General features: G+C 37.8%; 1 protein-coding gene across 5 annotated transcripts in view; it reads left to right on the forward strand.

Moving 5' to 3' along the window:
• Positions 1-25,595, forward strand: part of Rngtt (RNA guanylyltransferase and 5'-phosphatase) — a 182,122-nt gene extending 156,527 nt beyond the window's left edge. For all 5 annotated transcript variants that reach the window (XM_050145469.1, XM_050145470.1, XM_050145471.1 and 2 more), the window contains 2 exons: positions 22,472-22,595; positions 23,813-25,595. In XM_050145469.1, coding sequence (XP_050001426.1) covers positions 22,472-22,595; positions 23,813-23,976 — 288 coding nt within the window. In that variant the 3' untranslated portion in view covers positions 23,977-25,595. The remainder of the gene's footprint in view (positions 1-22,471; positions 22,596-23,812) is intronic.
• The last annotated feature ends 205 nt before the right edge of the window (positions 25,596-25,800 follow it).

Below are 25,800 nucleotides of genomic sequence, written 5' to 3' on the forward strand. Positions count from 1 at the left end.
GTTTGGGATAAAGGAAGGTCGGATAGGGGAGCAGGGAAGCACACATCTTAATTAAGGGAGCCATCTTAGGGTTGGCAAGAGATTTGGTGCTCCCAGGTGCCCAGGGCGATGTCCCCAGTTAGTTCCTGGGGCAGCTTAGGACAGAGAACCTGAAATGACCCAGTCTTCTTAATGCTGCTCCCAAATTCTAGGAATATGGTGCCTATCACCAAGCCGAGCTTGATTTTGGTTTTTGACTCCAAATACTTTATTTGTTATTCATATTTGTAAACAAAGATTTTTAACTAAACACATACTATCATACTATCTTAGCAAGGCTTTTGTTGTTTGTTCTTTGTCTTGAGAGGTGGCCTCTAGCCTAGGCTGGCCTAGCCTCGCCTCCATTCTGGGATTGCAAGCACATGTCCCATATCCAGCACACAAGCAGTTTTGAAGGAGAAAACTGTCAAGTTATGAGAGAATTCAGCAGATTATATTTTGAATAAAGAGAAGATTAAGGCTTGTTATCAGTGAATGAAAAAACTTGCACAGACAGAAAGAGGCTTCCAGAAGAAGTGATTCTGTTAAAAGGGAAGCAACTGGCACAGGGGAGGAGAGGCTGATGCAGCAGTGAGACCTTTGAGCACCTATTATGTGTTCAGTGGAGGGGTAGCCGTCTCTAAAGCACCAGCTACTCTTAGCTAGTATGTCATGCAAAGGGACTGATCTGTCCATAAGGGTGAACCTTTTCACAGTGCAGTAATCTAGGGGCCCATGTGATTGAGGGTTTTATGCTAGCAAACTCCAGTTTTGAGCCCTGTCTCTTCCCTTCCCACTATCTCCGTCTTTTATGCAACTCAAGACTTTGCTTTCTCCACAATCTTGCTAGTTGCTTGATATTTTCTTTTCATATACTCAATGAGGTATCCTACCTCCCCAACTTTGGTGATTTGTCCTGAAATCATTGCAATAGGTCTTGTTTAATTTTTTTAGTTCTCTGGATATTCTAGTTCTCAGCCCCTGCATGAACAGCTGACAAAGACATCTACTCTGTTGTGCAAAAACTTCTAGATTTCATGTTCTTTTGTAAGATGCAGGGATTTATTTATTTATTTGTCTGTCTATCTATCTATCTATCTATCTATCTATCTATCTATCTATCTATCTATCTATCGTTTTGTGGTTTGGAATGAGATCCATTTAAAAAAGGTTCCATGTGCCACTGAATGGTGTATTCCCTATCTATTGAGTGGAATGTCCAGGATGTAGCTGTTCGATCCAGTTATTTCTGATTTCAGATGTGGTGTCCGTGGCTCACTGTATTCCGTATTCCTCCGCAGGGATACTGAGTCCCACCTCTGTTTTCTTTTCTAGCAAGCATAAACTGCTTCCTTATTGCCAAGTGTATCACTTACATGGTTCATATCTGATGCATTATTTTTAGTAAGTACTAAGATTATGTTAGATATTTTTAATGGGAAAGTAAAAGGTTATGTCTACTGTAATTGTTCTCAGACCATATTTTATGTACCTAGAAAAATAACATACTAGAAAAAAATAGGAACCAGAGTTGGTTCAAGATAAAGGCACTTGCCACCAAGATGACTACCTAGACCCAGTACCCATATGGTAGAAGAAGAAAACAGACTCCAAGTTGTTCTCTGACCCCCACACTATGGCATTTGGCAAATATGCATATACATGAATAAATAATACACTTTTAAAATGTAATAATAAAAGTTAATATGGCTCCCTTATTTGCAATAGATCCTTGAAAACTTGATAATAAGCAGTTAAGTGATGAAAGTTCACATACTGGGGATCATTTGTCCAAGTTCTCTACTAGCCAGCATGTAGAACGTGAGGCTTGTGAGTCTATTTTCCCTTTATCTTCAGCCTGTATTTAAAAATAATTTGTGTTGTAGATTGTGTTTTATTGAATATAGCATGACTTATTAATGTCAGTATGTCTCCTAAAGTTTGCAGTGGGGAAGATTGGTTCAACCCCATCAGCTGATTGGTTTAACTGTTTAATCATTTCCCTTGCTGCTGTTTTAGAGTTGGGGATTGAGTTCAGGGCCTCACATACACAGCTTGTACTCTAACGCTGAACTACATCCCTAGTTCCTGTAATTTCTTTCATTTTTTTTTGGGGGGGGAGGTGCACACAATGACAGAGAACAACTTTTTGGGAGTCAGTGGGTTCTGACGATCAAATACGTGGTTAGGCTTGTTAGCATGTACCCTTACCCATTAAGTCATCTCATTGGTCCCAAGCTGATCTTATGATCTCTTTCCTTTACTTCTTGAGAGTATCCTACTGACATATGCCACCATAATTGGTTAATTTCTTGGCGATAGAATTTTATCAATAGTTTCCTTTTACTATGCTGAGTGCTCCCACTTAATGCCAAGAGACAATACAGATTACAGCTCTAAATTTATACACAATTCTTTTTTCATTATTATAAAAGTAACAGGGACAGGAAATATAGCTTAGTGGTAGAACTCTCATTTGGCATGTATAAGTCCCAGTTCAATCCTTAGTACTCTCAGACCAGAAGAACATCAATGATGATGGACATGATGTATTTTCCTACTTCATAGACATTAATAAAAGTAATTTCTCCCCTCTTCCTCATGGAGGAAAAAAAAATCAGCCAGTAATTAGATTAGATATCTTGGCTAAGTTTTTACAGTGCAAATTACAAAAATAAAGAAATTGCTTGTTTTCCCTTTTTTTGACTACCTTACTTCTTGACAATGAATAATTGACATAATGGAGAGCACTTTAAATTTTAGTACTTGAATATTGTAGAATAAGAATGTCTGGTGATTTTTTTCTTGGATTCCTGGTTGAAGTTTTAGTTCTAAAGCATTTGATTTTATGAGATTTTTGGGGTATGTTTCAATTTTTTTAGGAATATAAATAGGAATATCATGAGTATGATATTGGTAACTAATTTATGATCACTTTAAGCTTTAAACCTCTTTTCACTGTTTTATGACAGTTCTAGATTCTTGGAAGGATGAGGTATATGAGGAATAATTTGTCATTCAGGAAGTCCATAGACACTATAGAACCTGAATCTGGAAACCATTCTATCTCTGCATTTGTATCACTTCTGTAACTCTTTAGATTTCTTTTTTGAAGAGGAAATATGATCCATACACATCAAAAGACTTAAAATGCCTCAAAGTGTCTGACTATTTTATACCACAGTCAGGGTACAGCTGCTGTAGACAAAGAACTCTGTGGTCTTTGTGATTTCAGAGTCAGGTACAGACTTGTAAGAAATAGTCCCCATAGAAGCCTGCTTATTTTTTTAATGAGAAATAGAAAGGGGCTGTATCTGAGTGAGAGGGAAGGTGGGGAAGAGTGGGGCAGAGCCATAATCAGGATATATTATGTAAGAGGGACCTCTTTTCAATAAGAGGAGGGAAAAAGCAATCCTGAGAACCTTGTTTGCTCAGATGAATCCTAATGACTAAAAAAAATCATTTTCACTAACCCAAGAAATTCTAAATTGTGATTAGTATTGTAAATATTCTGAATAGTCTTATTAAAGCAAATTAAGTTATTTTAAATGAGAATGAATGTATCTAAAGATCAAGAGTGTCCTAGCTTTGTTGGTGGTGTTCTAAGTGCTGGGCTGACAGGAAGGAAGGGTCACTCATCATTAGTAGAACATACTCATTATGTATCTGTCTGGTGGGTAGTTCTCTACCCACTAAGGAAGAACATAGTTGAGAGAAAAGAGACAGTGTGTATGTGAGCATCATGCATTAAAAATAGAAATTTTAGTGAATATTACTGGGGCAAAATTATTAGCAAATACTTAAAAATAAAGGATTATTCAAACTGTATGTTAATATCTTAATGAATTCCTTGATTCAATTATTTTGGGAACTTTGTTAAACATGAATATTTAATGATTAGCTATATAATTTTCAAGCCAGACCTGGTAGTCCATGCCTATAATCCCAGCACTTGGGAAGCAGCAAGATTATGAGACCCTATTTCAAGGTCATGAGAGTTTATTTTATTTTATTTATTTACCTAGTCATTTGCTATGCTAGGGATCAAACCCAGAATTCAGGTATGGTAGGCAAACACTCTACTACTGAGACATACCCATCAGCCTATAAAGCAAAAAAGGTGTTCAGTTAGGTATCTGCTATCAAAGTTGATAGAGTGAGTCAGGCATGGCGGTGTTTGACTTTAATGTCCACACTTGGGAAGCAGAGGAAGATGAGTCTCTGTGATTTTCACTAGCCTGGTTTACATAGTGAGTCAGCGCAGCCAGAGCTTAAAAAACAGAAATTGATAGACCGAGCCAACATCATTCTAAATGGAGAGAAGTTCAAAGCATGAACTAAAATCTGGAATACACGACAAAGATGTCACTCCTTACCTATTCAGTATAATATAATCTTAAGTAGAACAGTAAGGCAACTGAATTAAATCAAGGGGCTACAGATAGGAAAAGGGGAAGTCAAATATTTTCAGCAAAGTAGCAGTATACAAAACTAACACAGAAAAATCAGTAGCTTTCTTATATATAAATGACAAATATACTGAGAAAGAAATTAGGGAAGCTAATATCTTAGGTACATAATTCTAGCTAAGCAAATGAAAGACTTGTATAAGTTACTGAAGAAAGAAATTTAAAAAGATAACAAAAGATGAAAAGCGTTCCTATTCATGCATCAGTAGGGTTGATTTAGTAAAAATGGCTACTCTGTCAAAAGCAATCTAGAGATTTGGTTCAATCCCCATCAAAATTCCAGTATAGTTCTTCACCAAAAAACAACAACAACAAAACAACTTCAGTTTGTAGGGAAGCACACATATAACAGCAACAACAAACATGCATACAAAAAAATAAAACAAAGCAGAATAGATAAAACAATCTTGAATAATAAAATAACTATTGGAAGTATCACCATTACAGATTTCAAGTTGTATTACAGATTTATAATAATAAAAACAACATATTGGAATAAAAACAGACAAGTAGATGAATGGAATCAAATTGAAGACCCAGACATAATTTCATACACCTACAGACAACTGATTTTTTTTTTCTCAAAGAAGCCAGAAATATACTCTGGAGAAAATACAGCATCTTCAACAAATGGTGCTGGTCATTTGGGATAGCTGCATGCAGAAGAATGAAAATAGATCTGTATCTACCATTTGCACAAAACTCAACTTGAAACACATCAACCTAAAACATAAGACCTAGATAATCTCTGTCTGATAGAAGAGAAAGGGGGGTAGTCTTACTCATTGGCGCAGGAACGACATTCTGAACAGGACACTGGTAGCACAGACACAAAGAACATCAATAAATGGCCCCTCACAAAGCTGAGAAGCTTCTGTACAATAAAAGACACTATCATTTGGACAAAATGCCAAGCTACAGAATCAGGAATTATCTTTACTAATTGCACATCTAATAGAACAATATGTAAAATATATAAAGAACTACAAAAGCTGACCATCAAAAAGCAAACCAGTTAAATATGTGGTACAGAACTAAGCAGAGAGTTCTCAAAATATGAAACACAAATGACTGAGAAACACTTAGAGATATGGTTCCTTAGCCATCGGGAACATGCAAATTCAAACTAGTTTTTCATCTTATTCAGTCATTAAGATCAATAAAAAAAATGGCAGCTCATGCTGACGAGGATGCTAGGAAAAGAGAACACTTGCTCATTATTGGTAGAAGTGCAAACTGGTATACCCAGTATATAAATCAACATGAAAGTTCATCAAAAAGCTAAAATTTAATCTACTATGAGATCTGGCTATACCATTCTATACCCAAAGGACTCTACATTTTACTACAGAGATGTTTCATCTATATTTATAGAAACAACTTAGGTGTCCATCAACTAATGAATGCTGTATTGATTTGAATAAAAATGGCCCCCATAGACTCATAGGGAGTGCCATTATTAGTGGTGGCATTGCTGGAGGAAGTATGTCACTGGGGGCAGCTTTGAGGTCTTGGATGCTCAAGCCTGGACTAATGCGGATGTCTCTTCCTGCTGCCTTAGGATCCAGATGTAGAACTCTCAGTTACTTCTCCAGTACGATGTTTGCCTGCATGCTGCCACGCTGCCATGCTTCCATCCATGACAATAATGGTTTAGACTTCTGAAACTGTAAGCCAGCCACAATTAAATGTTTCCCTTTATAAGAGTTACCTTGGTCATGGCATCTGTTCACAGCAATAAAAACACTAAGAGAAAATGATAAAGAAAATGTGGTACATTTACTTAATGGAATATTATTCCATTAATTTGGACCTGGCATAGTGAAACACACGTTTAATCCCAGCAATTTAGAGACAGAGGCAGGTGGATCTTTGTGAGCTTGGGGCTAGTCTGGTCTGTGTAGTGAATTTCAGGATAGCCAGAGCTCCATAGTGATATCCTGTTTCCCAGAAGGGGAGTAGGATGCCAGTGGCCCTGTCAGAGGAGCAGCAGGTAGCAGTTAAGTTTGGGAAGCTACTCCACCAGGAAGCCAAGTTCCTATGGATGAAACTCAAATAGGCAAGACCCCAGAATGTCTCTTGCTACTGTTGTGTCTTTGCATGTTTGCCTTTGGTATCTGGCATGGTGTGAATGGGTGTGGGGAGCTCTCCCCTGCCCTTCATGCGGTGTGATTGTTTCTTGGAAATATCCTGTTCTACTGGGCATTTTTACCTGTGTATTACTATGAAGATGATTTCCTTGTAAACTGTACCTTTTAACTGAAGCAATGATTTTATACAACAATAGTATTAGTTAAAATAGGATCTTGATGTTGAGTGTCTTTAATAAATATTGTAAGGGATTATGATAGAGCTTAGTGGGAAAACTACTATGTATAAAAACAAGATAGAGTATTGCCTCCACTCCTAATAAAGCAGGTACTGGAGAGGATAGAGAATAAGAACTAGAAAATATCACACAGCTAGTTTCTCTTGAGACTGACTTAGGTTAATGATTAAGAAAAACATTTGAGATCCAGAAAGCTCAGCTAGCTCAAATTCTTTTAATCTTAATGTTGGGAGATGTTTTCACAGATTTCAGTCTGCATCATAGCTAAAACAAAGCTTTAAATATGACTTAAGGTTAGGTTAAGATATTTTTGTTAATGACTTTGAGGTAGAAAATCTTAGAAAAGCACATAGTTGAGAGAGGGACTTGTTAAGGTCAGAGAACAAGAACAAAGCAGGCCAATTATTAGCTGAGGAGCCTTTCTTGGTAGGATGGGTTGGTGAGCAAAGATAATGATTAATTCCTTGTACCCATTTCTGCCCGCAGTTTCCTGATACAACAAACTGTTGATGAGTGGGTGAGGATTTAAAATAGAGCTGACGGATTCTTTTTCATATATAAAAGTTTAGATTTGTGATCTTCTAAGGTATCTTAGAAGATTATCTTTTGAGTTAAGTAGTAAAATAATTGGTTCTTTCTATGTAACCACAAAATGCAACCTGCCAACAACAACAACAACAAAACTGGCTGAGAAAAATATCTTGCTTGCTTATACTCAGTTACTGTATAGCAAGTTGCTTGGGTCCCAGGCCCAGGAGTAGTTGGCCAAAACAAAATGGGCTCCATGTTATTTTTTTTTTTTTAATCTTACTGTTTGTTTGTTTGTTTTGACATTTGGTTTTATGTTTTGAGAGAAAGAATGAACCTATTGGTTGGGTAGGGAATACAGCAAGTCTGGAAAGAATTGGAGTAGGAGAAAGAACATAATAAAAATATATTGTGTGTAGAAAATTTTAAATAAAATAAATTGATAGACTGTTAATCAAATTTAATATGGCAAATATACTTGAGTATTTTTGGAGGTTCTAGCAGTGAAGCATAGCTATTCATATGCCTTTGACCAAAGAACGGTCCTCTAATGGGGAAGGTCATCATCTCCAACAGCTTCAGGCCGATACACTTGGGGCATTGAGGGAGAATGAGACACCTGCCTAACCAACCAGATCAGCCAAATCAGTCCTGGCAAGCAATGAGGTGACAGATTTCAGAGCCAGATCGCCTTCACATCCTGTACTTTGTGAATGACATATATTAATTTCACCAAAGGTATCTTTAAAAACCAAGTAAGATCAAAAAGGCCTGCCGTTGTTTTATGGTTATTAAATATGCATGTTGTGTTATAGCCTCATATTAAAAGGATAAGCTTTCCTTGCTTTTTTGTTCTACTATTTTCAGCAATGCAACAAATTCATGGTCTGTTTATAATTCTCATAATGCTTGGTATTAAACAGACAAGGAGGCAATGTTTTGCATCATAGAGTTCGACACTCTATTTTCTGAGCCATTGCCATTACCTCACTAACCTTACCTGGTAGAGGTGGTGTTGTCTCTACTGGAATCTTTTCATATTTGCTAGTCATTCTCATTGGAAGGTCATTTATTCTTATAATGACTTCTCATTTGGTCTAAAACTCAAACAAAAGCTTTGCAGCTGTGAGATGTAGCCCATTTTAAAATTAACCTATTGTAAATCCTTAATGACTGAGAAATCCTGTAATTTGCTATGATTTCTGGTAGTGCTGCATGAGGAATAGCAAACAGTAAAAATGATACAGGTCGGAATGATATACACTTGGGAAGAAAAGGAAAAGCTCAGCCAATATGTTAATGTCCACTGCCCTTCATCAGTCACGCATCAGTTCATCCCATGCCTACAGACTTCTCAAGTGAAATGTTATCTTTGAAAGTAATTGATTAATACAGTTCATTATGCCAGAAGTAAAACTGTCCATAAGTGTATTCTACCTTGGCTTTTTACAATATCTTATCTACCTAGAGCTCAGATTCCTGGAAGGAAAAAAAAGTACAAATTTTTGATGTACAAAGTCCTTGATATTTTTTATTTACCTACTTATTTTCAGTACTAGAGACCAAACCCAGGCCTTCAGGCACTCCAGAAAAGTACTTTACCATTGAACCACACCCTCAGTTCAAGAATTTGAATTATGATAATAAAACACATTAGTTCCATCCTTATATAAATTATATAAATTCTCTAAGTTTGGTTTTTGGATCTAGAATTTCTCTGGATTTTATACACCCTAAATTAAATATATTAAAGAATCTTGTAGACATAGTATGTTTCTCCACTATCTGTTAAACACTTGTTGAATTACTTAACTCCTTTGTGTGTGTTTTTCTGTATATAAAATGAGACTACTGATAACACCTAGTTCCTAGAGTTCTAAGGATTCAAAAAAGTTAATTTGTATAAAGCACTTTGAACAGTACTCAACACCAATGAAGTGACTGCCAGTAATTATTAGTCATCTTGGTGTGCAGATGAACAACTAATTTACAGATGATGATGTACAGTATAAGTGAAAAGTGTAAGGTGTACTATGATAATTTATGTAAGTCAGAATGGTGTGAGGGGCTGCTTCATTTGGTCCTTTGAAGGGAAAATCAGTTGATAGAGGATATAATTAAATTTGCCTTATTTTTAAACACTAAAAAGTTTAAATTTCTTTTTTTAAATTCACATTAAAATTTGTTTATAATAAATTTGCTTCTTGGTATACAATTTTGTGAGTTTAGACGTGCATATAGGATACAGTACCACTGAAATCCTCAGGCAGAGCAGTTACCCCTGCCTCCAAAATTCTCATAAGATACTCCCTTGTCCTTGTTCACTTCTCTCTTTACCCATCGCCACTGATCTATCTTTTTTAAAAAGATTTATTTGTTTACTATATATACAGTGTTCTGCCTGCATGCCAGAAGTGGGCATCAAATTTCATTATAGATGGTTGTGAACAACCATGTGGTTTCTGGGAATTGAGCTCAGGACCTCGGAGACATCACCCAGCGCTCTTTACCTCTGAGCCATCTCTACAGCTCTGCCACTTACCTATTTCTGTAACTATGTTCTTCATCATTTCCTGTGAAATGGTTTACTTAATAGTTTATAGAGTGTTATTGTTTAAATATTACACATTTCATTTGAAATTCATCCATGTTACTGAACTTACCCATAGATCTTATTTCTTTTTTATATTTATTTATTTATTTATTTATTTATTTATTTATTATGTATACAATATTCTGCCTGTGTGTATGCCTGCAGGCCAGAAGAAGGCACCCAACCCCATTACAGATGGTTGTGAGCCACCATGTGGTTGCTGGGAATTGAACTCAGGACCCTTGTGGAAGAGCAGACAATGCTCTTAACCTCTGTGCCATCTCTCCAGCCCTAGATCTTATTTCTTGATAATATTTCATTATATAACCTTACTGTACTTTATCTGTTCACCAGACGAAGGGGTTGTATGTTATTTTCTGTGTTGTGCTGTGCCAAAGTTGTGTTTGTCATATGCTTTGATATATTCTTTTAAGATAGAGTCTTATAACCCAGGCTAATAACTAAGATCTCAGTCTTGCTCTTCTTCCTCTGCTTATCAAGTGCTAATATTACAGGCATGTACAGCCATGTCAGGCTTGGTTCCTATTTAAAATGATGATTTTAAAAATCTACTTAAAATATACAATTTTTATGTGGACTTTTACTTTATCTTTTCTTGGAAAATACTTAAGATTGACGTTGCTGGTTCTTGCGCTAAGTGTGGGTTGAACAAAACAACTGCCAAACTATTTTCCAAGTGATTGTATCATTTGACATTTTCTACCTCTGATAGGTGAGGGCTCATTTAATTTGCTTGTTTGTAGTCCTTCATGTTGTCAGTAGTTTCTAATAGAGCAATACTGTAGAGTTTTGATTGCTAGCCTCTGTGTTAAACTTTGAGGTTAGTATGACTTCTTCATCATTGTTCTTTTTAAAATTTATTTTGACTATCTTAGTTCCTTTGGCTTTCATATAAAATTAGGTTGTCAGTGTCTATTAATAGAAATTCTAACCATGCAGGTGGTACATGCCTAAAATCTCACCAGTTAGAGACTGAGGTAGAAAAATCATTACATTCAAGACCATCCTGGGCTTCATATTTAGGAAATAAAAAATTCTGTTAAGGTTTCCCTTGTAGTTGTGTTGAATTTGTAGATCATTTTGGGAAGAAGTGATGTAATAGTATTGGATCTTTCAATCTATGAATATATTCCTGCGGTTATTTACTTCCCTTTATTTCTTTCACTGGCATTTTGTAATTGGCAGTGTGTAGGTGCTACAATTTTCAAATCTTAGTTTTTTTGCGGGTGGGGGTGGTGGTTTGTTTTTGGGTTTGTTTGTTTTTGGATAGGATTTTAACTAGCAGAAATCTTCTTGCTTCATCCTCCAGAATAACTGGGATTATTATAGGTGTCTATTACCATGCCCCGCTGAATTTTTAAGATTTATACCTAAGTATTTTGTGATTGTGGTTTCTAGTGTGTATGTGTATGTGTGTGGTTTCTAATATAGATCATACATAGAGTTTTATATATATATATATATAATATCTTTGTGTTCTGTAACCTTGTTAAACTTATAATTGTTAAAAAAAAAAAGCCCTCTTTATATTCCTTCTATGTAAGTGTTGCTTTCTGTAAATCATGACAAATGTATTTTTCTCTTTCCAGCCTGGTAGATATTTTCTCTTAAGTGGGAATTATAATAAGGTTTTTATTTTTCTAAAGTCAGTCTAGCTTTATATAAAAATTGATGGGATAGGAAACAGTTTGTGAGACAGCAGTATCTTGGACTATGAATTTTAAAACAGGGTAGTAGACAAAACAGATTTTAGGTAGAATCCATAAGCCCTCTAATGGATTGAATAGAAGGAAAAATGAAGAGGAAGAGTCAGGGCACCTGAATTTCTGCCATGAATTGGGTGAGTAATACTGCCATTTTTTAGACGATGACAAGAAGAAATAGATTTGGAAGAAGATGACAAGTTGAAAATGTTAGATTTGAGAAGTCTTTGGAATGTTCAAATAAAGGTATGTAATAGGAGTAGGGCCTGTATTTCTGTGGTAGAGTAATTAGCAAGCTTGAGACCCTAGTTTTATCCTTCAAAAGCAAATTATATCAGGTAGGAAACTAGAATATGAAAGCTTATGGAATGGAATTTGTAGACTGTAAGAGTTTGGGAGTGCGTCAAAACTATGTTGAGACTCTGAAGGGCTTATAGGTGACCTCTCTTACACACACATCATACTCTGAGTTGTCTTTATTTTGGTCCTTTAGTATGCTAAGATTATGTAAGCTTTTACCATAGGTCTTTGGACCCATTGCTCACCACTAATTTGAAGCATGTTTTTCTTTTCTCGAGTCTATTCCCATGTATTTTACTCAGTTACTTTTCTATTTCCATAATAAAACATTGTGAGCAAGTCATCTTATAAAACAATATATTTAATTTGGGGCTCATTTTTTCATAGGGGTAGAGTTTGTCTTCATTAGGGTTTTTATTGCTCTGAAGAGACACCACAACCACAGCAATTCTTATAAAGGAACACATTTAATTGGGGCAGGTTTACAGGTTCACAGGTGTAGTCCATTATTGTCATGACAAGAAGCATGGAGGTGTGTAGACAAACATGGTCCTGGAGAGTAGCTGAAAGTTCTATATCTAGATCCACAGGCCACAAGAAGAGAGGCGCACTGGACCTAGCTTGAGCTTTTGAAAGCCCAAAGCACACCCCAGGAGACATACTTCTCCAACAGGGCCACACTTCCTAATGCCACTCCCTAAGCATCCAAGGATATGAGCCAGTAGAGGCCAATCTTATTCACACCACTACAGAGTCTATGACCATTGTGTAGTGAGCTGACAACAGGCAGGCATGGTGCTGGAACATTAGCTAAGAGTTCTCAGCTGTGGTGCTACACCCTAGCCCTGCTTTACTTTAGCTGTCTGTCAACAGGATTCGCTGGTTGAGGAGCTGAGGCTCATGACCTCTTGCATTTAGTAAGCACTGTTCCCCAAGGGTCTGTTCTAGAGCAAGTACTAGGACAAGAAGGAACCGAGTGACTTATGTGTGATCTAGATGAGGGGTTGGGATCTCATTGTGCCATGGTTTCAGCACCTCAAGCAGTGTTTGCAATTACTTGATTAGTTGCCCTCCCATACACTCTATATAAGTTAATAAGTAGATTTAGAGATTCGGGATATGGAAAAGGATGAAGGAAAATAGTTGAAGACAGAAGTTATTCCACTTTCTCTTTTCACATTCCCACAGACACTGAACTAAGTCTTAAAGAAATGCTTGGCAGCCCCATTTATTCAGCAGATAGATTGAGTTAACTAAACATTTTGTTCTACACAAACAACATAGCATGCATTGAAATAACATCTCAAGCCTTGGAATCAAATATCAACATCCTTATATTCTATTCTACATTGATTTATTTTTTCATACAGTCCGTGTTTTTTTTTCATTTTTTTTTATTTTATTGAGAATAAGAAAAAAAAGTTTCTGCCTCCTCCCAGCCTCCCATTTCCCTCCCCGTCCCCCCCCTCTACTCCCCCTCCCCCTCTCTTCTCCCCCTCCCCCCACTCCTCTCCCCCTCCCTCTCCTATCCAAAGAGCAGTCATGGTTCCCTGCCCTGTGGAAAGTCCAAGGTCCTCCCCCCTCCGTCCATGTCTAGGAAGGTGAACATCCAAACTGGCTAGGCTCCCACCAAGCCAGAACATGAAGTAGGATCAAAACCCCTTGCCATTGACCTTGGCTCTGTGTTTTTTTTTTTTAACAAAATAACTGTCAACTATTCAGTTTTGCAAAGATCTACTAATACACTGAGAACCCTTGCTTGATAGAAACAATTTGTATTCCTTCTGATGAATAATTTGCATGGTTGCATTATGTCAAGCACGTGTCACAGTGTTTCCCTAAAACATTAAGACAATCACAGCTCTTCTACATTACTGCAGCTTCCTTTAAGTGGCTGCAGCTTCCATGTGCCTCTTGCAAGTTGGTTTAGCTCTTAGTCTTCATTGCTATTTGGAAGCTATGAGGAATTGTCTTCTAGCTAACTGTTACCCATTGTTTTTTATACCTTTGTTTCAAAAGCTAGCCTGATCATTTTTACCTTTACTAAAACGGTATATTTAAGATTGTAAAGTTAAACATACATAGTGCTGGAATGTTGAAAATTAGTAGATAGAAGAAAAAAGAAACCACTGCTATCACGTTGCATTTTACCTGTCCAGTTATTTTATATGCCAGTTGATTTTATTTTGAATAATAAACATGATTACTGGGAGGTATTAAACTGTAGTTTAATGTGAATTTAATATCCTCAAGTTGTAATATGTCTATAATGACTTTGAGATAAACAAAGTGGGATTTGTAACTTTCCGCTTTTTAATTGTTTAGTCTTCGTGGCTTAAGACCTGGATGAATGGTTTAGAGACCTTATCATTCCTGAGTATACATCTCCTGTTGCTGTGTTGCTGCCCAGCAAATACAGGGATGGTACTGAGAAGCAGTTTATTATAGACGCCCAAGTGACAATAGATATTAGTGGAGGTTATTTTAAAGGTTCTGGCATGCTTCCGAGTGTTTTGTAAAGGCAGTCCTATCACGGCTCTACTCTAATGATTCTCAAAGGAAGTCAGATTTATTCAGATCTCTTGGTATCATGTGGAAAACTTATTTCATTTCTGAGTTGTTTTTATTTTCTCTGACTATAAATACTAAAAAAATGAATGAAGATCATAAAACCAAAAATTTTTAATTAATTTTCTTTAGCTGTTTTTTAAAATCCACTTTACGTCATGCTGTAGAAGTATAAATTATTGAATTATTATTATTATTATTGAATTATCAAGAAGCAGAGTTTTATCTTTAAAAAAGAAAAAGTGACCATTTTAGTTTAACTTCACTAAAGGTGGTGGAAACCTCCCAATTATAAGTCAGTATTCACAGTGGTAGTGCTCTTCCCCTTGTCCTTGCCCTTTGCTCTCTCTGTGGCCAAAGCAAATGGTGGTGGTCCTTCCTTAGCATAGCTAGACTGTTGAAAAGTAATTTTGTTGTTTGAAAAATCCCTTAGAGGGTTCCACAGAGAGTAGAAACAAGCTAAGCAAGATCCAGTCTGAGAATCCTTGTGATCAAACTTGGAGTTCTTGAGCAGCAAAATAATGAAGATGGTGCTTCTTAAACAACATCACTTTTAAAAAAAGATATTTGCAGGGTGATCCATGTGTGTCCCTTTTAGGGTCCTCATGTTGCCTAGCTTCTATGGGGCTGTGGGTTATAATCTGGTTATCATTCGCTTTACATCTAATATCTGCTTATGAGTGGGTACGTAATACTCTTGTTTTTCTGGGTCTGACTCAGAATGATTTTTTCTAGTTCCATCCATTTGCCTGGAATTTCAAGATGTCATTGTTTTTTACCGCTGAGTAATACTCTACTGTGTAAATGTACCACGGTTTCTTTACCTCTTCTTTGGCTGAGGGTTATCTAAATTGTTTCCAGGTTCTATTACAAATAATGCTGCTATGAACGTAGATGGGCAAGTGTCCTTGTGGTATGATTGAGCATCCTTTGGGTATATGCCCAAGAGTAATGTAGCTGGGTCTTGGGGTAAATTGATTCCCAATTCTCTGAGAAACCACCATACTGATTTCCAAAGTGACTGTACAAGTTTGCACTTCCACCAGCAGTGGAAGAGTGTTTCCCTTACCCCATATTCTTTCCAGCATAAGCTGTCATCAGTGTTTTTGATTTTAGCCATTCTGACCGGTATAAGATGGCATGGATCACCCTGGGAAGGGGAAATAAATGAGCTTTCCTGAAATAGAGGGGAGAGAATTGGAGATGGAAACATAAGGGATGGGGTAGTTGAGTTGCAGAAGGTGTTGTAAAACAGTGCAAGAGGTACCTTGGCAGATTGTAGCCCAGGGTGAGAGACAGACATGCCATACAGACCTTGCTCATGTGGAGGGGTTTTATTGAGAGAAAGGGAATGGGAAAAGGAGGGAGGGAAGGAGGGAAACCAACCTCTGGGAACGGGTGGCAGAAGGGGCAGGGAAGAGACAGGAACAGCACAGTTGCCTATCTCTTTATGTTGTTGTTGGTGTTTGGTTTGGTTTTTTGAGACTGGGTTTCCTGTGTAACAGTCCTAGCTGTAGATCAGGCTGGCCTCGAACTCACAGGGATTTACCTGCCTATGCCTCCCAAGTGCTGGGATTAAAGGCGTGCCCCTTAAAGGGGCTTGTAGTGCATGCACTCAGACTGCATAGTGACATCGTAGCCATAGGACCCTGAGCTGGCCAGGGTTCTGCCTGAGTGCATTCTGCCAGGTGACAGAGGGCAGGCCAGAATAATGCCTGAATCCTAACAGGAGGGGATGGAGAGGGAGAGCGATGAAAGGGATATCTTGATAGAGTTGGCCATTATGGGGTTAGGGAGAGACCTGGTGCCAGAAAAATTCCCAGGAATTCACAAGGATGACCGCAGTTCAGGCTCCTAACAATTGTGGAGAGGATGCCTGAACTGGCGTTCTGTAATCAGATTGTCATCATAGAACCTTCATCTAGTAACTGATGGAAGCAGATACAGAGATCCACAGCTTGGGTCGAGCTCCAGGAGTACAGTGGAAAAGAGGGAGGAGGGAATATAATGAGGAGGAGCGGGGTCAAGATCATGACAGGGAAACCCACAGAGACAGCTCACCTAAGCTCTTGGGAGCTCACAGACTCGACCAACAGCTAGGGAGCCTGCATGGGACTGAACTAGGCCCTCTGCATGTAGGCAACAGTTATATACCTTGGTCTGTTTGAGGGTCCCCTGCAGTGGGATCTGTCCCTGGTGCATGAGCTGGCTCTTTGGAACCCATTTCCTGTGGTAGGATGCCTTGCTCAGCCTTGATGCAGTAGGGAGGAGCTTGGTCCTTGTTGGCTCCCACAGGAGGCCTTATCATTTCTGAAGAGAGTAGGAAGAGCAGAAGGGAGGGGAAACTGACTGGTATGCAAAAGAAATAAAAAGTAAAAAAAAAAAAAAAACCCAAAACAAAACTATAGTCTGTACTACTAGCCATCTAGAGGAAAATGGGTAGGTCTTCCTTGCAGAAGCCGGTTAGTGAGTGTATAAGGAAAGAAGGGAGTTGAAAAGTCCCCCAGAACACTTCACTTAGTAATCACTATAGGCAGGTTTGTGGATGGATGAGTGCTAAAGACAATGACCGAAATTTGAAGAAATGGAGAATATGCATAGCCTCGGAAGATATACCTAAGAAATTTATTAATTATGTTATGAATAAATTCTACATTGGACTGGAGAGATGGCTCAGTAAGAGTACTGGCTGCTCTCCCAGAAGACCTGGGTTTGATTCCTCGTATCCACAGGGTCATTCATAACCACCTGTAGCTCCAGTTCCATGAGATGTGACTCCTTTTCTAATCTCTGCTGGCACCAAGCACTCAAGTGGTACACAGAGACAAACACGCTGGCAAAGCATCCATACACATGGATTTTAACAATAAGTGAAATAAGGGAACCCCACTTATCTTTAATAACCCCTTTCCAGGAAGCAGATGTTCATAAGTGAGACTAAGCACATGACTCACACCAGTCAATAGAGAAGAGAAAGGAACCTGGCGAATAACCACCCTGACTAAGTAGAGTTGCTGTCACCAGTAACACCGTTAGCTAGTGTAGTGTGGGTAGGACCAGAAGGGCGCTCCTTGCCACACCCAGAAGTTCTTTACCTGGAGCAAATGGGAAAAAGTCCTACTTTGAACATCATTCTTGAAATTCCTAATTGGCATTCTTTAAGTATCCAAGGAACTGGGTGTGATGGCGCAGGCCTATAATCCCAGAGCTTGAGGGGACTCAGGTGGGAGGTTACCATGATAAGAGGCCAGCCTGTAAGTAATGAAAAAACTGAGGACTGAGTAATTGCTACAGATTGGGAGAAACTAGTATGTGGCAATTAAATCCAGGTGGTTTTCTGGATTGAGTCCTGTTATAGATAATGACACAGAAGTCCTGATAGTCTTTATGTTATACCAATGTTAATTTTTTTTTAGAGTTGGTAGCTATACACTGATAAATGGAATATAAATGTTAGCAGAAAGTAGAAGAAAATAGAAAATTCCCCCTACCACATTTGCAACTTTTCTGTCAATCTAAAATCATTCCATGTTAAATGTTAAGAAAGTAGAAACTCCTGATGGCCTTCTTGGTATATGGGTAATTTTGTTTGTTTTAATGACATCAGAGCAAACAGAAGCCACTTGATACAGCCGGCTGACCTGCGGCCCCCTGTCCTACCACCAGAAATAGAACTATTCCCACCCTCTTTGTGCAAGTTGCCAACACTTAGCATGGCTTTTGAGGTTTTATTGTGTGTTCTCATTCAGATTATTAAATCAGTTTATAATATAGTAATGGGTATAGTGTGATTCTAATTTATAAATATTTTATTCTTTTTACTATTAAGCACTCATTAACTGGAACTAGGATAACAGAGTTGCTATAGAAGACCGACAGGGGTCCTCTTTTTAGTCAGTGGTAATGTGATTGGCTGAAGATGAATATGGATACTAAAATTGAGTCACTCCTGTACCTCATTCATTTTTTTTCAATGAGACCATTAGTGGAAACTTTAGTTTGTGCATATATGAGAGATACTATTTTTACCAGTTAAATATATTTACCACCCAATCAAATGTTACCTTGAAGCCTGTCTCTAGTGGGAATATAATGTATATAGAACCATTTCTTGGTGAATATGGGCATAAATTAAAGTTAGTAGTAATAGGTACATGCATTTTCTAGAAAGATTTTCCTGGATTTCTAATACTTGGCCAAGCAGCTGTAGTAGATAATTAATAATGCTACTCAATTGATGTGGTCAGATCAAACTACACTTAATTTAAAACAAGTCTGAAACTGAGAACACAAGAGTGATACTCTATGATACTTAACCCCCAGTTGCTAGCCAGTGAAAGAACCACTCGTTGACTAGCAAGCTAGATAACATTCTTCTAAAATGCCAAAGATATAATTTTGTTGACAGCTGCTTTCAGAGTACCTTTTCATGTCAACACGATTCTATTCGTGAGTTTACTTATAAAGTTGCTGAAAGAAAATAAGCAATGTTTCTTGTTAAAAGAAGTAAAAGATGATACAACTAAGGGGAGAAAGCTATTGAGTCATTATATGATCAGAAGATAATGTTATCAGGGTATCCATAGAACTTACAGCAACCTTCAGATGCTGTGCAACCTTATCAAAACCCTAACTATCTCTTGCAGAAGGGGAAAAGTTGTGCTAGAATTCATATGAACTCTCAGGGATTCTACATAGCAAGGTTGGAGTCCTGACTTCCACCTACTGCAAAGCTACAGTGGTTTAAATGTCACACTTCATCACTTACAAAGACAGGTAGATCACAGGATCTAACAAAATAGCCCCACCTCCAAAAGACAGATGTGCTAGCACACACCTGTGATCTCATAGTACTTGGGAGATTGAGACAGGAAATTCATGAATTTGAGGACATGCTGAGCTATATAGGAAATCTCTCTCTCAAACAATAGCAAAAGCAACTAGAGTGGTCAGTGGAATAGGAAGTCCAGAAATAAGTCCTCAACCTACAGACAAATGATATTGCACAAGGTAACATGATTACACAGCAGGAAAAGCTGATTTCCTCAATAAAAACTTCTAAGAAAACTGAACCCGCAAAAGAAAGAGGATAGACCTTGCCCCTCTACCGTGTAAGAAATTAACTCCAAACTCGATTAAAAACTGAAGCATAACACCTTAAACAATTGAGTATCAAAGGATTAAAAAACAAAACAAACAAAAATAGGAACACTTTGGGAAAGAAATCTGGCAGTAATTATTGGATGACACTAGAATCACAATCAGCAAAATGGAAAATGAATAAGGACATCAAACTTAAAAACTCTGCTTGTCATCAGAGCAGAAAGGTGGCCTATAGAATGGAAGAAAAGAATTATATTATCTGATGAGAGTTAATGAAAATTCAACAACACCAAATCCTTGATTAGAAATATAGGCACCCAAACTCAAAAATAAATAAAAAAGAGTACAAAATAACTAAAATATTTTGTCGTTCAAATATTAATATCTATTAAATTTGTCTTCTTCCAATTCTGTTATATATCCCCTGTTAAAATAATAAATTGCTCAAACTAAATATATATGAATTCATATTCAAGTAAGTAGAAAAGGCATGACAAGTTTTCTTTTTTCTGTGGAATCCAGTGGGCGGGGCATCAAAGTAAAAGGAAATTGGTTAAAATCTCTTACCCTGTAGTTCACTGGGGGAACAAGGGAAGGGAAATGGAAGAAGTAATTATGGTCAAACATGTCATGTGCACAGATGCAAACCTCCAACTGAATTATGTTAACTTTTATAGTTAACATATGCTAATGAATTAAAAAAAAAACACGTAAATGTATCTGAACAAAGGCTTCTGATTCCAGCACTTGACTAAGATCACAAGTTTGAGGCCAGGATGGCTACAAAGTGGGACTCCCTTTCACACACCTACCCCTCTCCCCAAATGGCAAAGGAGTTAAATAGATAGTTTTCCAGAAAAGGTATACATCCAGTAAGCACATGCAACCAAGAACCGTAGTGTCATAACATCTGGCGCCTGTCAGGATGGCCAGCATCAAAGGATGCACTGTCAGTAATGCAATATGGTTTAGCCATTTTGGATAATAGCATAAAAATTACTTGGAAAATTAAAAACTTGAATTACTATATGATCCAGCAGTCTCACTTCTGGGTATATACCCAAAGAATTTAAAGCAGGTTCTCCAAGTGATAATCATACCCTTATTTTCTCACAGTGCTAGCTGCAGTAGCAAAGAGGTAGAAAAATGTCCATCAACAGATGAATGGCTGAAGAAATTTAATGCATGTCTATAATGGTATATTATGTAACCTAAAAAGGAACTCTGTCCCATGAATGAACCCCAAGGATGCTGTGCTAAAGCAAAAGAAACTGCTTTAGAAACATGATTACTATGCAGCCCTACTCATTTGAAATGTATAAAGTAGAAAGGGTAGAAAATCACAAGCAGAAAATAGGAAAGTCTAGATATGTAGGAGGTGCACAAGCTGGAAACGTTGACTATACAGCAGTGAATGTGTCTAGTACTGCTAAACTATGCCCTTAAAATGCTTAGACAGGATGTTGGCTTTCTTAAAACTTTCTATTTAGTTATACTTTTACTGATTTTCTATTTTGTATCAGGCACTTTCTTCCCATGACCTAGTATATTAGAAAATCCTTTGCTTTTAGAGATTAGAAAATGTAGGCTTTGAAAGACTTAGAAATTAAGTTCTGTTAAACCTTACATGGCATAACCCGGAAGTGGTTGCCTAGATTGAATGAGTTGCCCAGTGCCTGCATATGAGTAATGAGTCAAAAGTACAAGGAGATGGACTCCTGCTAACTCAGAGAAGGGAGACTAGAGTACGGATTATCTGAGGGCACACTGAGCCAGATGGCTGGACATCCTGAGCCTGTTGAAAATGCAAATGATTCAGCAAAAGCAAGTCCTTTAGAAGGAAGGGAAGCAGTTTGAAAGTTTTTATCACGACACACCCTCCCTAATCTGTGAATTGAAAGCAGCTTTTATAAATTTGCATCCCTTCATCTTCCTAGGTGGTAGTGAATATGTGGGCAGAAAATGAGAGCATTTCAAATAATGTTAATGAAGTTTAGTGATTACAATCTACCATATTGTGAGAGAGAGTTGTTAGTTCTGAAGGATGAAGACGGAATTCAAATATTACCATGACTGGCATTTGATTGGAAAAGTGCAAAGATAAGCTTAGGTTCCTTTTATGAAAACCATTCTCCCAGCCTGATGGAATATCTTTTAAAACTTACCATAGTTACCATGGAGACTTGGTGGCTTTGATAGAGTATGTTGTAATCCATATTCAATCATGTGAAGTAAAGACGCCAAGAAACACACCAGCTAAAGTCAAATCCATACTCTCTGGGAAGATGAAAAGGGAAAATAGCCTAACAAGTAGGTTTAGGTTAATTATCACTGCCTGAAAATTAAAATTTAGGAAGCACATTGCCTGAAGTTGATTCTAGTGTTTGTTTTTTATGTGTAGTCCTTTTACCTATAATAAAGAGAGTTTCTTGGGCTTTGGCATAGGAATTTAAATGATAAGATCATTCCGAAAGTTGATGAACCTTAAGCAGAATACTCAGTTTCTGAAAGCCAGAGAAACACAGACAGGATTGCAAGCATTGTCCCCATGGTAACATATTTGCATTTGGCCCAGAAGTGGCAGCTTTTTTGCTTAGCTTCTTTTAATTGCTATATATTGACAGCCATTTTCACAACTCTGAAGTGTCAGATATATGAGCATGTGTACTGGGAGTGTGCACTGTATCTTCAGGCTTGATTAGACACTTCAGATGACAAAGAGCTCTTCTTGAAGAGCTACTGAGATGTTTTTGGCATTTCCTAATGTGTCTGTCACATAGTGGAAGCAAAAAGCCTTTCAAATGATTTAAATATTTTCATCAATTCTTTCTTAAAACAGGTGACAAAAGAACTAAAACAGTACGACAACAAAATTATAGAATGCAAATTTGAGAATAACAGCTGGGTCTTTATGAGACAGAGAATAGACAAAAGTTTCCCAAATGCCTACAACACAGCCATGGGTAAGTATGAACAGTAGTCATTACATTAAATTACAGAGTATTATGGCGTCAGAACCCACATGTATGGTTGGTGCTGTCCTGCTTGATGAGGTAAACAGTCAGGCAGAACCTTGCTAACCTCTAGTCAATTGGAAGTTGTCCTCCTTGAGCTGGGGAGCTGCCCTGTGTGCCTGCGAGGGCAAAAGAGGGCAGGGAGGTGGGTACACACTAGTTGAACTTAATGAATGACAACAACAGTGAAAACCACGATCATTTCTGATCTATTCAAAACTATTAAAACCATTATTTGCCAGATGGTAAGAAACAAAATTAGCAAGGGAAAATGTAATTTCCCAGTTCCTAAAATAACTTTACAAACAATGGAGAGAAAGTAAATGAGAACCATTTTAAAACATACAAACTGCCCTGCTGTCCTTCAGAATGTTCTTTGGATATAATCTGAATGCCTTAGAGATTTAGAAAAGTTTATTGTTTTCATGAGGAACACCACAAATCTACAAATTCATTTGAGTTTATAAGGTGTTCTAATAGTAGACATAATGGAAAAGGTCGATAAAAGGGACAGTGGAAGATTGGTTAATAGAGTTTGTCTAGTGTCCATTGCTGATGGTGATGATGATCACAAGAAGCAGAGGAGAGAGAGAGAGAGAGAGAGAGAGAGAGAGAGAGAGAGAGAGAGAGCGAGCGCGAGAGCGCCAGTGCAGGCTTTTCACCTTAAAAGATACACTTTCACATTCAGGGCCTTTTATTCATTTTTTTTTTTAAAGTAGCCTCTGTGCTCTGACAAAGTGAGTTCATTTCATTGTCTTCCCCCAGCCCCCCAAAAAATCAAATAGATAAAGAAAATGAAAAACATTGCTTCTAAATTTTGATTACTCAAAGAAAAGAAAAAAAAACCTCCCTATTCCCAATAGTGGCTATTGCTGTTGTATTTCCCAGAATGAACATCCTTCTGAGAGAAGGACTTGAAAACTTTAGTGGCAAAGTTTTAGTTGAATAGGAACTTTCATGAGGCGTGCTGTACTGGATTAAAATCCCTTAACATTTTTTGCTTAAAATTAATGCTCCAGCAAAGATTAAGCACTAGAAAGGCCCCTAACCTAAAGCCCAACGGTAGAATGCCAGAGTTTTCCGGAGCTGCATGGAGACCACCCTCAGCCTGTGTTGAGTCAGTTGCCTTAGTGATCTACCTGAGATGTTGTCCCCTTTGTCCACAGCTGTGTGCAACAGCATCTCGAACCCTGTCACAAAGGAGATGCTATTTGAGTTCATTGACAGATGTGCGGCAGCTGCCCAAGGACAGAAACGGAAATATCACCTGGACCCTGACACGGAACTCATGCCACCCCCACCACCCAAGAGACTGCACCGGCCAACCTAGTCCTGCTGACCTCGTGCTCAAGAGGAAAGAAGAGTGAGAAGAACGCTGCCGCCTCATTTTCACAGCCAGAGGGTGAAAGAGACAAGTGTGGCTTGGTACCGGCACATGTGTCTTAAGGGAAGCCGTGGAGCCAGCCTGTATATATTTGTTACATTTGGTTTCTCAGAACCACAGTGCATCATGGACCTAAATATTTTATTTATACCTGATAAATTCAGCCTTACCTTGTGGAGTTTGAAGATTGAAATATCCAAAGGTTTAAATCAGATTGAAGTCAGTGAAGTAGAGGCCTTGTTTGTATGTGAACAGATACCTTTACATTTGATTCACAACTAGCAATCTGAAACTGTGAGCACATTGAGTTTTTTAGAAGTTGGATTTTAAGTTTTCCTCTTAAAAATGTAGACAGTGACATTAAAAATTCTCGCTCTCACTTATCATGGATTTCCTATATTTCTGAATTTTCTATATTCTGAACAATGACAAGGTCAAGTATTATGCACATTAAACATTTTGGTCTGGCTATCCCATTTTAAAAAGGTTTTTTGTTTTGTTTTTGGTGTGTGTGTGTGTGTGTGTTTGGGTGGGTGGGTGAGAGGTAAAAGTAAAACAGTAACAGCCCCCCCCCAATGAATTATATCCTTTCTTTAGAAAGTACTTTGAGTATTTTTACCGTTTCTCTTGTTTGAGCCACAGTGTCAGATGTCTGGTGTTCCATCCTGGCAGTGGTTTTGAGTTACTATGTGCACTTAGATAATAGAGCCCAGGTCCCTCGTGTGCTGCAGTCCTCAGAACATCGCTTCTTTCAGACGCCAGGGCCCTTGTGCTTTACCTCAGTGGGATCATCACACACCACTCACTGTGATCTCTGGGAGCAATAGCAAACACAAATGGTGTTGTGTTAGTTCCCTCAAACAAAGCGTCAGAAGCAATAGTGGCTTATTTCTTTAGTTGGAAGGTAATGTCAACTGAAGAAGATGTTGTCTCTAAGAAACGCCGTCCTCCCTCTGGATAGATGCAAATGCATTGCAGAGACTGATCATGGAGGACAAGATGATGCTTCCACTGTTACAGTTGCACCGGTGTCTGGGGGATGATATTTCAGTGATGCAGCTTCACTTCTGTGTTTACTATAGACAGTGGGTTTAAAAGGCAGCTAATGGTCCCTGACATTGTAAAAAAAAAAAAAAAAAAAAAAAACTGTTCTGATTGGCTTGTGAGGGAACTCAGAACTAGCAAACAGCTTAATGTATTTATTTTTAGAGACACAGGTTTTAAGGATATGTATTTAATTAAAACAAATTTTCATGATCTGAATTTTTATATATGTATAAGCATATCTGTTAAAGTATATGCAACAGTGTATATTCTTGTACTGATACAGCCAGAAGTGACAACCCAAATGCGCTACCTAGCAGACTGAGTATCTGATGAAATTTTTATTTGAGTAGCACAGAAGAACCAAAACTGTATATGAGCCTGAGTTTTAATGTTTTTAAACCTTTTCTTCTGCAGTACTTTTCTACATGGAATACTAGGGCTGTGTGTGCTTGGGCTTATGCCTCTGTTGTTCCCAAGTTATGTAATGTGTAGTAAATTTATTCAAAATGCTGTTTTAATGTTTTGTTTCTTTTTTCTAGATTGCTTTTGTATATTTGAGCACTTGAAGGGATTTAAACTCCTGCCTGCTACAGTGATTGTTGAGGGGAAATTGGCAAGGTTTCTTCTGTCTTTCACATGGTGGATCCAAAGCTGCCTGTGGACTCCAGACAGTCTAGTGTCTGCCTCAACAGGGTCAGTGGCTTTGCATCCATCATTCATGGT

Source organism: Alexandromys fortis, unplaced genomic scaffold (genome assembly GCF_014885135.2).
Source record: "Alexandromys fortis isolate MF-2015 unplaced genomic scaffold, M_Fortis_MF-2015_v1.1 scaffold_2_26212498_36691700, whole genome shotgun sequence".
Lineage (NCBI taxonomy): Eukaryota > Metazoa > Chordata > Mammalia > Rodentia > Cricetidae > Alexandromys > Alexandromys fortis.